Genomic DNA, 13,763 nt, shown 5'->3' with positions numbered 1-13,763 from the left:
TATGTATATATTTTGTAACAGCATTAGAGCAAAACATGACGACTAGCTCTCTGCAAGATGCATTCATCCTACACAATGGCCATGCGTACCTAATAAAGTGAGCCACTCAGAGGAGAGGTAAAGGACGGGACAAGCGGGGTTTAAGTCAGCGTGGCCCAGCCTACAGGCTCGGCTTAGCCTCTTAAATCCTGCTTGGGATGCCCCCCCCCCCCCCCCCCCCCCAATATCAATAGTCCCGACAGATCCATCACGAGGGGATATTCCAACTGGCCTTATTCTTGTCTTTCCTCGAGCCAATGGGCGCTCCTCTCCATTGTCTTTCCAATGGATGCCCCCTCCGCCATCCTCAAATCCCATTTGCGTATACGGGCCGTAGATACGCTAAGCTCTAATCGACCAAACCGCTGGACGTGTTGCTGCAGGGGGGGGGGGGGGAATCTCTCCACGCGGACATTCGTGGAAAGCCAGTGCCGCATTTATTCCATATCCTTCATTTCCAGCTTAATCTCTATGTGTGTTTTCTACACTAAATGAAAAATTCAAAATGACAGAAATGTTAAACCCTCACATATCTTTGTTTTGATTTCCAGAGTTTTAAATTTGATTTATTATCGGCCAGCAGAGTTTTAAAAAAAGGCCGACGCCGATATTCGTCGAAAAGCCAAATATCGGTGTCGATAATCGGCCGGGCCGATAATCGGTCTATCCCTACTTTCAACCAACTGTCAACCATTCTTGTGAAGAACAAAATAGCCCTTGTACGTGTACTGTTGTACTTTTCGGCCGCTCTTTGGTTCCCAGGATGCGTTGCGGGCAGCGATGCCAAGATCGTTTGTCATTATCGTTTAAGTGTGTTTATGCTACCTGTCATATCGTGCACCCTAGTATAACCACTAGGGGGTATCCGCAGAACGACTGTCTTACAACCATGTTACTAGCGTGGCAAAACAGGGCGCTGTTAGCAGCACACATTTGTCAGTACCATGTAGTTGTCCTACTAGTATGCCAAAGTTGTGCTACTAGTGAGGACAAAGAGTGTACTAGTACATGAACTTTTGGAAATTACATACAGTGAATGCTCAAATGCATTTATGGGAAGCCGTTTGAATTTGTATTACTTTGCTCTCACTAGTAGGAAAAACTACATGTGACTAGCAAGGGAAAACTGCGCACTCGTGTGAATATCAAAGAAATGCTCAAACGGCTTTATGGAAAGCCATTCGACATTGTAGAATCCAGCCGTTCTACTTTGGCACTGGGTTGTATTACTAGTGAGGACAAAGGGTGAACTAGTACATGGACCTTCAGCTGGATATCAAAAAAAAAAAAAAAAAACCTGTTCAAACAGCTTACCCACGCACATGGCCTAGTGGCAGCTTTACAGATTTACTGCATGTGTAGAAGCATGGACTTAGAGTGCCTTTGACCGCAGTGAACACAAAACCGCATTGGATCAGTGGAAGTTACTGAGCTTTCCCCCAGGGACCCGCGTCATGAGCGCTGAGGTTATTTCCTGTAGCGCAGGAGCGGCCCGGCTCCTGACTTCCTGTTGCGTGCGCGCGCGCGCGCGCCGGAGCCACGGTCCCGGTTTGTTCCGCGGGACGAGCTGCGCCGCAAAATTCGAGCTTGTAACGTTGCAAACGTATTCAACAGAGGAGCTGGAAAGCTAAAAATGCTCATTCAGTTTGTTTTAATGAGGATTTGATTAGGTTTAGTATTAGTTTGAGGGTTTTTTTTTTTTAATATACATGGAGTATTTGTTGAGTGCAAGGTTGAAAAAAAAAAAAAAAAAGTCACAATGAGTATTGTGTAAAATGAACTACACCGTACAGCCCTAAAGTAATACCAAATTAAATACATTTAGAATTCACCACACAAGCTCATGTATGAGATTAATTGACAACGACAAAAATGAAGGAGGCTTTCATTGCATTTATAGTTTGATAAACGTACAACGTAGTTTCAGTTATTTTTATTGACTGTCGTTTTTGCTCCACTTGTTTTGCAAAAATGTTTTTTTCTCAAATGCATTCTCCAAGTGCATCTGCGTATGTTCTGCTCCCTCTAGTGGTGGACGAAAGAATAACTGCCTAAGAGTTCAGTTGTATTTCACTTTTTTTTTAGCACCATACATTTGCATTTAAGCTTTCGAACCGTTTCTTTTTAAACATTTATTTAGATGCTGTGAGCAATGCATTTTAATGTAATCATTATCCAAGTTTAATTACCGATGCGTTTTCAAGTAAACCTTTACATTTCAAAATGTTACAACATTAAAGCGCATTGTTAATGTTCAAACTGCATCATGTTACAGTGGTTTAAAATGATCCTGTTCCCTGCAATTGGCTGGCGACCAGTCCAGGGTGTACGCCACCTCTTGCTCAGACAGCTGGCAAATTTAGGCTCATCAACTGAAATACTTAATTGGAACGGATAAAAAAAAATATATATAAAGTACTTTTTGTGACATTTGCTGCATTCTCTTGGGCACATTCTTGCTTACGCTTCTTACAAAGTATAATGACGCCCTCTAGTGTATAAATGTAGAATAGCAAGTAAATCCAAATTTCAACAGTTACCGTATTTGAATCAGAGATCATACAACTGCAAATGGCATTGAAAAATAATTTAAATTGCATTGAAAAATAATTAACACAATCACATATCACTAAAGAAATATATGTGTGTGTTTTGTGCTTTTAATGTCATTTAATTTATTTCACGTAGCATTGATTTCTTTGGGTTGGTTCTGTGCCGTTTTCCATGGCATGATTATGTATTCAGCACCTAAAATGGTTTCCGTACAAGATTATCATTAGTCATAAACAACATAATCACATCTTTAACACAAACGTAATTCAAATCAGGCAATCGCCTGTTCGAACCTGTGCGCATGCGCGGAATATTCAGTGTAATTTCACTTTGCATGCTTTGACATGAAGACTTCTTACTCTTTCTTCTCTTCGTTTCTTCCGAGTTTTTTCGTTGTTGTCTTGTTCGGCTCCTACTTGTCGCTGTAAGTAAAAGTTTAATATGCTATTTTAATGGTTGTACGCGCCAGGTGTTACGTGTTCGCTGATTTTGACTTAACGCTCATTCCTGTTTACTTGAAAACGCATCGGTAATTAAAATTTAACTGCGTGACATTAGTTGGGAAGGCGCTGCTGAAGATGTTTTAAGAAACACGCCTTCGTGTGTTATGTTCCATTTATTGAAAAATGAAACGCACATCGCTTGCTTTCACTTTTGAAGGAATTCTCCCTGGGGCGTCGACGCCTCATTGCGGCCAAAGAAAAGAGAAGTCCAGTGTGCGGATGGACTCTACCAATATGGCACAACCACCTGTTGCCTATGTGCTATAGGTGAGCAAACTACCACACAAACTTTGCAGTTTGAACCTGGGAACATTATGGAAAAGTGGCATTTTTAATTGCTTGTGTGTACAAATACAGTACAATAAAGTTTATAGAAATAAATTGAAATGCTATTGTGCTGTCACACGATGAGGGGACACTGCAGCTAATGTGCCTTTTTTAAAATTTATTTTATTTTATTTTTTTTACAATGCGGAAGTGACTGGCAGTTTAGGAGAGACGATGGCAATGCGCGTTCTTCCGCCGTCTCGAATTACCGCGATGTCTTGTTTTAAGGTTGTGTCGCCGTTTTACTGTGCCGTTATGGTTGTTATGACTAGTAACACCTTTTGAGTGTCAGTAAACCTGCTTTGACACATACACGTCTGCAGAGTCATTGATATAAGAAAGGTGTTACTAGTCATAACAACCATAGCGGCACAGCTATTAATCTTTTCCACCCCACGTCCCGAAAAAAAAAAAAAAAACACAGTTTTGTGTGAAAAATAGCACCATGTTGTATCATGAAAGAGTGTGCAGAAATAAAACTATGGATTTTATTAAATGTAATTAAATTCTTGAAGTGTTTGTGTCTTGAAGATGTGACTTGAAGGGGCGCGGCCTAGTACGCGATGTCAGGTGTTTGCAAAAGGGTCGACATCTTTTGAAAACTCATAATGGAAATCAATAGAAATTTACTGGGAATTGAAGGTCATTTAATAGAGACTTATCACGTTGAAGCTTAAATATATGTAACAATAAATATATTATTCTATGTTATATAATAAAGATATTATATTATGTTTTGGAATAAGCAGTCATCCAGGCAAAGATTTTACTAGATTGTTATTTTTTGGGGTTGTTTTTTTTTTTTAACAGATAGGTCAGCCAAGTAGCCCTAGCTTCACCACCAGTCGCTATGGTAACAAAAGCCATACTCTGTCGTTGCACAAGAAAAAACTGCCCCCCAAAATTGAGCATTTTCAACCAGTGTGACAAGTACATGTCTTTATTCTTTTTGTCATTTGTATCCTTTTCTTAGGACTCTCTTAAATTGGGGAAAATTTAATATGAATACAGCAAATAAATACAATTTCAAAACAGCCCTCAGTACGATGCAATTTGTTACTACAGACGGTCTGAGAGATTATTGGTCGGCATTGCCAACTTGAATTCCCTTTTTGTAAAAGCTCACTTGATGGCCCTTATTACTCCAACAAATGGTTTCTCCCTGCAGGTCAGCGTCTGAAGCAGCACTGCACTGCTGCCAGTCCACAAGATACGCAATGTGAGCCGTGTGAGCCGGGCACGTACAACAGCCACCCAAACCTGGACAGCAACTGCAAACGTTGCACGTCCTGCTCACACCGCAACGGTACACTTTGCTTAAATATCTCTCTCTTTTTTTTTTTTTTTTTTTTTTTGTTTTTTTTAGTATTTTAGTTTGTTGTTGTAATATGTGAGACGCGTCAACATACTTCCCGTGTAGCCAATCTGGAGGTGGAGACGACGTGTACCCGAGCCCGCGACGCCAAGTGCCGGTGCAAAGCGGATCACTATTGCATTAGCGCCATTGATCAAGATTGTAAACTGTGCAGTTCTTGTACAGAGTAAGTTGATCATCACATACCGTATATCATATGACATTTGTATCTCCTGTCCAAGATGAGTTTTTCTTGCGGCACAGGTGCGGTCAGGAAGGCGTCAAAGTAGCCTGCGCAGCCACCAATGACACTGTGTGCAATGACAAATTAGAAGGTAGGGTTTGAAACATTGCCGTTGTCATGAATTTGAGTGTTTGACGTGGTAAACTGTAATCCTTGAATGCTTTTGCTTTAGAGAGAACTCATATCTGGACAGCAGTCGCCGTAGTTTGTGCAGTTGTCACAGTAATTGTAATTGGCCTACGCATCCGAAGGAACAGGAAACAGCGTGAGTATTCCTTGCAGTGTGCAGCTAGCGTAGTAAGTTTTGTGTTTGCTGGTCTTAATAATGGCATACTTCGTGCGTGGATGATTTGACTCATCAGAGCGGAGCAACCAGCGGAACTTAAACAATCCAGCGCACTATGAGAGGGTAAGTACTTCTGCAACTGTCAATTATGCATATTTGTGATGCATGTTAAGAGAGTAGTAGTGGCCCTGAAACGGACCCCTGGGGAACCCCCGGCATGTCCCATTTGCATTTTAATGAGCTTGGAGGTAATGCAGTGTACAAAAAAAATAATGATCTCTTTGGCTTGTGAGGCAATTGCTTTGATCAGTCGAGCAAGTTGATTAGTGAAATGACGCCCTATGTCAGTTGGATGCGGCATGGTCTATTTGAATCTAAACAACCATGTCTTTCATGTATTTCTCTGATTTGTCTGTTACCGCTGCTAGCGCCCCATTTTGTAGGAGGTACAGGTTAGTCGGCAGTCCCAAACTGTCGCTGCGCTTGTCTGCGTGATTTTAACCTTTTGAATATTTCATTCCGGCAATATGGAGCAACTTCATGGACTCTCTTTTTTTTTTTGATACTTTTCCTTCCCAGGAGATGGAGTCATTTAGCAGTAAGTAACATGATATGTGCTCCAATGCATCCACTGACTTTCCCCACATACCTCGACCATTATAATTTTAAGATAAGATAAGATAAGAATGCCTTTATTGATCCCACAGTGGGATTTCTCATCTTTGTCTTTAGTACCGTCTACGGTTCCTTCGCGGTACCTGCCCAAGATCGCAGGAGAGCTCGGTTGGAAGACTATGGCCAGTGTGGCAATGCGGAGCGGGATGAACCCTGTCACTATTGACAACTTCAAACAAGACCACCCGCATGGCAGTGAGGAGCGCACGCTGCAGCTACTGAGGGAGTGGGTGGAGCAGCAGGGCATGGATGCTATGACAAAATTGATACAAATCCTGCACGATATGAAGCAGAATAGGAGAGCACAAACGGTGAAGAATATTTTATCCGAAAATTGAATTTGCATTTTGCATTTTATTTTATTTTTGACGGATGATGAGATTCCCAGAGAGAACGCTTTTACGCCAGTGTTGTCAGTAAAAGAAATGTTTGAGCTAAAATCTTATGTGCAATCTACATGAATTCATGAGAACAATATGGGTCGAATGGTTTACATTGAGATATTATTTGTGTTTGTATAAAAGTGTTTACATGGCTTTCGGCACTTGAGCTTGGAAAATATAAAACCGCTCACAAAATGAGTCTAAAATGCAGAACAGTTGTCCCTCGACATATCACGGTTCACTTTTTGCCGGTGTCACAGATTTTTAAATTGGACATATCTAGTTTTTTAATCCTAGATTTTTTTTTTTTCTTATTCCTGGATTTTGCTGTGGTCGTTTTTTCCACACAGACAGTTAACCACGGACTAAATTGTGCCTGCTTGTGCCTGGCGTGGTGACTTTAAAAAAAACAACAACAAAAAAACGTTTTCTGCTGTGATTTCATTGCTGATCATGCTGGCGACACACAGCAAAACTGGAATTTGCTGGTCTAAGCTGGTTTTTTTTCACCAGGGTCTTTTAAAAGCTCCAAATACTTCTTCGACGGTCGCACTTCAGCATTTTCACTTTGCCCATTTTCACAGGATAATCACAACACTTCTCTTGCTCTCTGCTTAGCGATGTGTTGATCAGAAAAGCATCGCTACGTTAGCAGCTAGCGAGCTAAACAAAGAGCGCTTAAAAGTCACAGACGCATTCATTCAAGTCTGCCGTGCGTGAATCCAATGCGTTATTCCCAAGTGACGATACAATCGATGACTTTTTTTAAACGATTTTAAATCGAAACGCTTCGGCTGGAATGCCAACTTGCCGAGCACAGATCAATGTAGCTCGATCATGAATATTAATCTTTGTCTACTGCAATAAACGAGGGACTGTTCTATAACCTATAGAGGTGAACGTCATTTTCCGTTCTCGAAGGTTTTGACGCACATGTTCACATCAATCTTTCAGTACGTTTTGCACAACTTGCTGTTCTTGACAAGCAGCAGAACGGCAAAATTCACAACAGCACTTTCACCCATGAAAATGTTCATATTTTCTATGCCTTTCTGTGGGTCTTCCGTTCTCTTAATTTCTGTAGCAACCTGCTGATGACACTGATGAGGTTCATGCGGAAATGTCATTCAAAAGCCAAAAATCTGTTATTGTGAGTAGAGTGTATGAGATGACTTAAACTTTGTGTGTTTTGGAAACCTGTGTTTGTGTGTGGACGGACAAAGTGTATTTTCGTGTCGATATTATTTCTTAGCGGCTGTTTTTGAAAATGTTCATTTAAAAATATTCACAGATTGTAATGAATTGTTTTTTAGTTAACCAGAATGTATGCACAAAGAATGTTTTTGGAAAAAATGAAAATTAAAAAAAACTTGCTGCATTATTTGTTTAAAATTTGTATTTAAAATTAAACAAAAGATATGAACTTGTATTTTGTTTCAATAATCATAAGGCTATATATGCGCAAAGAAGTAGAAAATATGAAAAAGAAATGAAAAAATTCTCAAGTTTTGAAGGAATGAGGCTTTTTAATGTTCTTTATTCAAACAATGTCAGTAATCTTAAAGTCAAGAACACAATATGTGAAAAGTACAAACCAATATGAAACGAAAAAAATATGGGGGGAATGACAGTATTCCTCTATGTTGCAGAAAAAAATATTTCTATGGTTTTTAATGTTTAGGAGTTAGAGTATTTTGAAGCCTTTTTCTTCAATGTAGGGTTGTTGTTTTTTTGGGCGAAATGATCACACAACTCCAGATTCCATCAAGACGTTCAGTTGATATTGGTCCAAAATTCACGCGTGCGCTGTATGGCTTGTTGGCCAAATTTGGCGATTCCTCCTCTTGGGCGTGACTTCCGTGTCTGGGGTGGAGCGCTCGAACAGGAAATGTCAGCGAAAAGCAGCAGCCTTGTACTCTCCGCGACTCCCCCAATATCCGCACAGAGCCCGACTGACGACAACCGTAAAGAATCCCACCATGGAACCAAATAGATATTGCCTTACAGGTAAGCCCTGACTTTATTGTTCTGACTTGTCTCGGCCACCGTAGTGACAACTTACATCAAACTTAGGCGCGATGCTGAGAACTACTAAGATCGATACGATACTACTGTATACGATGCTACTTCCGTTTTTTAAACGACTCTTCTCTTTAAAGCAGACGTGCCCAGCTCTGGTTCCTCAAGGGCCGCTTTCCTACCTGTTTTCCCAGCTCTATCTGCTGCAATGCACCTGATTCAAATCATGCTTTTTGAATCAGGTGAGTTGCAGCAGGCATAAATGGAAAACAGGCAGGACACCGGCCCTTGACGACCGAGTTTGGACACCCCTGCTTATAGTGGCCCCGACACACCAAGAATAGTCCTCGCAACACTTTTGTTGTTGTAGTAGCAATGGAGTGCAACGTGACTCATTTGTCTGGAATCACGTTGTAGTAGTGTGCCCACGTGTTCCTATTTTGTTGCCTTGACAACAGGACAGGAGTCGCCGCCGCCTTGGCACGCTCACGTCAAGTTGGAGGAGTTGTAGTCGTTTTTTCCCCCACCAGAAAACCTGAGCTCATGATTATACTTAAGACGTTTATTAACAGAAAAAGGTTAGACCCTCTAAAGTTTCCCATTACTCAAGCCAGTGGTTGTCTAACTTTTTACACTAAGTACCACCTCAAAAAGATTCATCGGTCTCAATGTAACCATGATGGCCAACGTAAATATGGCAGTGTTGTAGCCCTAGTGTTCATTTTAATCCTCTTTTAATTGTAAAATAACACGATTAAATAAGGCATTGTAAAACAGGAGGTCAAGTCACAAAATTCCTTTACAATAACGCTTTATATGCCACTAGTCGAAACACAGTATTCTGGTTAATATTGTGTTTGTGGAATATGAATTAAGCGGAAAACTCCACAATTTTTAATTTATCACAGGGGCCTGCCATTTTGCCTTGTACTGCCACTTGCTGTCCACTGAAAATGACATCACAGTGCCTAAAGCCTGCGGTAACGACCGTCGAAGCTCACCTGTTTTCTGGGTTTGGTCACGTGACGTTCGCAAGCTGAGCCACCGTCGTAGGCCTTCCTTTGGTGCCTCGCCAGAGTTGAGTAAAGTTCAGCAAAGCTATGCAAGCTCGTTATGTCACTTCCTCTTGCAATGTTCATCATCTTCTTTCCCGAACGTCGTCATTTTCTCACAGTTTATGATGTAGACATTTGATATGGACGCCCTATATACGTTTTGGGGCGGGAAAGATGTTTGCTGTGAACAAAAAAAGGTCATCAAAAAAAAGTTCAGTCTTCCTTCCTGTCAAAGTGCAAGTGCGTCACACAGCCTGCCACTGCTCTATTTAGTCTGCTTCCCTCCAGTGGGTGGAGTGCTTTACACAAACAGCTGGATTGTTTTCCTGTTAAGCACTCACTGGACACTTTATTAAGCACACATTTGGCATTTCCAAATATAATAATGCTCCATTATGACATTGTGATACAATTCCCTCGGAAAGTATTGGAACAGTGAAGCCTATTACTTTATTCTTGCCGTACACCAAAAACTAGGGATGGGTGAGTACCGATTTCAGTATTTTTTTCGGTATTGGGTACCCGTGGAGCCTGACGATACCAGCCACCGGTATTTAAAGCGGAAATCTACCCAAACTTATTTTTTTCAAGAATATGTTCCCAGCAGGCCCACTGGTTGAAACACGGCATTCTGATTCGTGTTGAGTTTGTGGAATATGAGTTAAGCAGCAAAATCCATGTCAGAGGGCGGCCATTTTGTCACTGAAAATGACATCACGCACCCTCAGTGAGCAGTTATGATGTCATTTTCAGTCGACAGAAGTGACAAAATGGCCACCCCCGGAGATGGCTGAAAACAGGTGGATTAACTCTTATTCCACAAACGCAATATTTATCAGAAATCCTTGTTTCAACTAGTGGGCCTGCATAGAACATATTCTTGAAAAAAAAAAAAAAATGTTTGGGTTGACTTCCATTTCAAGCAAAGACAATGTGACATTTAATAAGTCCTCCACATCGCGAATCGTCTGCGTCAAAAAGAAAGGTTTTGTCATTGTGTTAAATGAAAATGTACGTTGCAATAAAAGTTAGATAGCAAAAATACTTCTTGATATTTGATGTACGACTGTCATTTTTCCACCTTTCCGAGTTTCTGTTTGTGTCTGAATGTTGAACTGAAGGACTCTGACAGTTTAGTCCAAAGAGGAAGTGCCGCATGAGTGTTTCGATCTCACGGGTATTTTACGTTACGACCGTGTGAACTGTCAACGTGGGCAAATGCTCGTCTTCGGTGGGATCCCTCTGGAAAAAAGTCTTCACAAATGTGTCTCAGGTGCTTATGATTTGCATTTTAGCGAAGCCACTTTTTTCTCCTGTACGTTCCAGGGAGCGAGCTGCAGCTGCATGGCGGCGTGCAAGATCCTTAGATGCGGTGACCAGACCCAAGCCAAAGATGCAGGGAACCATCGCCAGGGTGTGTATGGTCGTCGCCGCCGCCATTTTGAACCACCCCTCGCTCTTTCCGCAAGAAAACGCCACAGTCGCAGAGCAGGACCAAGAGCTGATGGTGCGCATGCGGGAGCACGCGGAGAGGTTGGAAAGGGAACGGTCCAAGCTGGAAGTGGAGCTCTCGCAGGCGGTTGCGAAGGAGGACGAGGGCGGCGGCGGCGGCGGCGGCTGGGAGGAAGGTTACAGCTGGTACTTTTGGGGCGCAGTGTCTTTCGTGGTGTTCCTGGCCCTTGAGATGGGCAGGGTGGACGTGGGCGAGTCGCTCACGAGGACGCTCGATGACGACGAGGCGCTTCCTACCGGCGCAATGGTACTAGACAAGGACACCCTGAGCCACTTCTGCGACCGATGGACTTACAGCTCGTCCCATGACGCCGGGAGAGCGAGAGAGTTTGTGGAGGGTTTTGCCGACGACCTCCTGGAATCCCTCAGGAGCGTCTCCGACCGTGACGCCGACGTGGAGGTGGGCGACTTTGTCGGAATCGGAAGCATGTTCGAGTCTTGGCAAGTGCGCAAGCCTCCGACGTGCGACCTCGTGGTGCCCTTATGGCCTCCGGATCCGCTCGACTTCCAGGTGGAGCTCTGGTGCGAAGCGTCCGGCGACATGCCCCCCGACAGGCGAGGCTGCGGCACGGTCCAGGTGAGCGGCTTCGGGGACCACCAGGGCGGGTGCCTGTGCGGTTCTGCCAATCTGGGAGAGGACATGTTGTGCTTACTACACGGCAAAAGCGACGCGGTGCACGTCGTAGACCGTAATCTCGACGCGCTGCTCTGCTCCAAACCAACGCCGCTCTTGGCCAAGGATCGAGTCATGAAGTGGTTTCAGGTGTCCCTCACCAAAGCGTGGGGGCGCATCTCCCACAAGTATGACTTTGAGGTCTCGTTTCGTAGACTGGACACGGCGGGCGCCCTGAAGATCCGATTCCCTTCGGGGAAAGCCATCATGCTCAACGTCATACCGGCCATCCAGCTGGCGGACACCGACGCTTATCTGGTCTCGCATTTCCCCTCGGACACCGGCGGACTTCCGGACCCGTTCTGGCCCCTCTCGCTGTCCGTGTACGAGAGGAATCTGCTGCAACGCCTCGGCAAAGTCCTACCTCGACATTCCTGCCATCTGCACTGCCTTCGGGTGGTCACCTTCCTGCACAGGAAGCAGACGACCCTGACGGGGCCAAACGCCTTGACCGACTACCACTGGAAGACGGTCCTGTTGCACCTGTTGCTGATCAACAAACCGGCGGCGTGGACCGCCGACAAAACCGAGCGCAGACTGCGAGACGTGCTGGGCTTCATGCACGGGAGCCTCCGGGAGAAGAGACTCCATCATGTCCTGATTGGAAACAAGAGAGTGCCACGGGAGATCCCGCTTCCGGAGACGATCCGCCACGCAGAGCCGCTCAATCTGTTTCGAGGTTTGGTCTTGAAGAGGGACCTTCACGCGGCGACGGTGTGCCACCTTCAAGAGATGTTGAGGAATGCAGCCGTGCTTTTACAAGAGTACACTCGGCTCTCGTCGTCTGGAGGAGGCTCGGATTACTAGAAATACTTTTAACGAGGCGGTAGACTGAAAGCACATATATATATTTTTTTATTTATGGCGCATATATCGACGTGTAGTGCTGTAGCTACACCATATGGACAAAAGTCTTTAGACACTCCTCTGAACCTTTGATTGAATCATTTGAGGGTTGAAGCCCTAAATCCACTCAAATCTTGAACCAGCGCAATTGGCCGTCCTGTAGTCCAAATTTGCCTCCAAGAAATTTGGAATACGGGGCACACCTCCTTTTCATTGACAGGGCATTGAATGGATCGCAAATGGACTGTTCTGGTTCTCTGGCCTTAAAACGAAAGTCAACCCAAACATATTTTTTTCAAGACTATGTTCTATGCAGGCCCGCTAGTTGAAACACGGCATTCTGATTCATTTTGCGTTTGTGGAATGTAAATTCAAGCAGCAAAATGCACTCGTTTTTAGCCATCTGTGGGGGCGGCCATTTTGTCTTCTGTCGACTGAAAATGACATCACAACTGCTCACAACGACCAATCACGGCTGACCTGTTTTCTGACTTTGAGCCGTGATTGGTCATTGTGAGCAGTTGTGATGTCATTTTCAGTGGACAGAAGTGACAAAATGGCCGCCCCCGGAGATGGCTAAAAACGAATGGATTAACACTTATTCCACAAACGCAATATTTATCAGAATGTCCTGTTTCAACTAGTGGGCTTGCATGGAACATATTCGTGAAAAAAAAAAATGTTTGCGTTGACTTCCGCTTTAAGAAATCAATCAGGAGTTTGTGCAGCATTAGCTCCCCCTGAATCTCAATTCTCCAACAATTCTATGCCTGCGAGATGGTGGGAACCATTTGGGGAAGGCGCTTTTCTGTCCCCACGCACAAAACATGTCCGCGACGATGCGTTCGGATGACTTGGTGTGGATGAAGCCCACCAAAACACCTCTGGGCTGGCTGAACTAGAACAAAGATTGTGAGCCAGCAAGACGGTCTCATCAACGGCCTTCGCAGCAATTGGGAAGCTGCTAGTTTTCTCCCATTTTTACTTCCTTTATGGCCAAGTGTCCCAATTCTTTTGTCCGTATCGTGTACTATCCAGCAAACGATTTTCATCTGAAGGAGCGGATGTATCTTAAAATACCTGGAGGGATCTGAAGTGCTCATTTACTCCACTGTATGCGAGTCGGTCACATGGTGTCATGTGATGCCGCAAGTGTAAAGTAACTTTTGCCGAAATGTTTCACAATTAACACCGAATTGAAAACAAATGGGGATAGAGATGCAAACTACCTCATTTTCATGGCAGCTATTGCAGTTAAATGTCAATTTCATATTCAACCTCACCCAATAAAAAT

At 43.7% G+C, this 13,763-nt stretch overlaps 2 protein-coding genes across 3 annotated transcripts; both read left to right on the top strand.

Moving 5' to 3' along the window:
* The first annotated feature begins 2,873 nt into the window (after window positions 1–2,873).
* fas (Fas cell surface death receptor) lies at window positions 2,874–7,745 on the top strand. Its single transcript, XM_086045514.1, has 9 exons — window positions 2,874–3,016; window positions 3,253–3,362; window positions 4,591–4,728; window positions 4,843–4,963; window positions 5,041–5,111; window positions 5,193–5,285; window positions 5,383–5,429; window positions 5,886–5,904; window positions 6,039–7,745. Exons 1-9 carry the CDS (start codon window positions 2,937–2,939, stop codon window positions 6,317–6,319), a joined length of 960 nt encoding a protein of 319 aa, XP_085901640.1. The 5' UTR covers window positions 2,874–2,936; the 3' UTR covers window positions 6,320–7,745.
* On the top strand, window positions 5,213–12,924 carry itprip (inositol 1,4,5-trisphosphate receptor interacting protein). 2 transcript variants are annotated; one of them, XM_086045512.1, is made up of 3 exons: window positions 5,213–5,285; window positions 5,383–5,429; window positions 10,765–12,924. In XM_086045512.1, exons 2-3 carry the CDS (start codon window positions 5,422–5,424, stop codon window positions 12,428–12,430), a joined length of 1,674 nt encoding a protein of 557 aa, XP_085901638.1. In that variant the 5' UTR covers window positions 5,213–5,285; window positions 5,383–5,421; the 3' UTR covers window positions 12,431–12,924. The 2 variants fall into 2 exon arrangements, with proteins under 2 accessions (XP_085901638.1, XP_085901639.1); XM_086045513.1 differs by lacking the exons at window positions 5,213–5,285; window positions 5,383–5,429 and adding an exon at window positions 8,182–8,371.
* The last annotated feature ends 839 nt before the right edge of the window (window positions 12,925–13,763 follow it).

Source organism: Filicampus tigris, chromosome 11 (assembly GCF_054856515.1).
Source record: "Filicampus tigris isolate MCC_2025a chromosome 11, RoL_Ftig_1.0, whole genome shotgun sequence".
Classification (NCBI taxonomy): domain Eukaryota; kingdom Metazoa; phylum Chordata; class Actinopteri; order Syngnathiformes; family Syngnathidae; genus Filicampus; species Filicampus tigris.
This window is presented reverse-complemented; position numbering and strand designations above follow the sequence as displayed.

Bases quoted from the DNA above. Each gene is read 5' to 3' on its own strand.
- fas (XM_086045514.1), top strand. From the start codon at position 2,937: ATGAAGACTTCTTACTCTTTCTTCTCTTCGTTTCTTCCGAGTTTTTTC. The intron at 4,729-4,842 runs GTACACTTTGCT...CTTCCCGTGTAG, and splicing joins GTCCTGCTCACACCGCAACG to CCAATCTGGAGGTGGAGACG. The intron at 4,964-5,040 runs GTAAGTTGATCA...CTTGCGGCACAG, and splicing joins CTGTGCAGTTCTTGTACAGA to GTGCGGTCAGGAAGGCGTCA.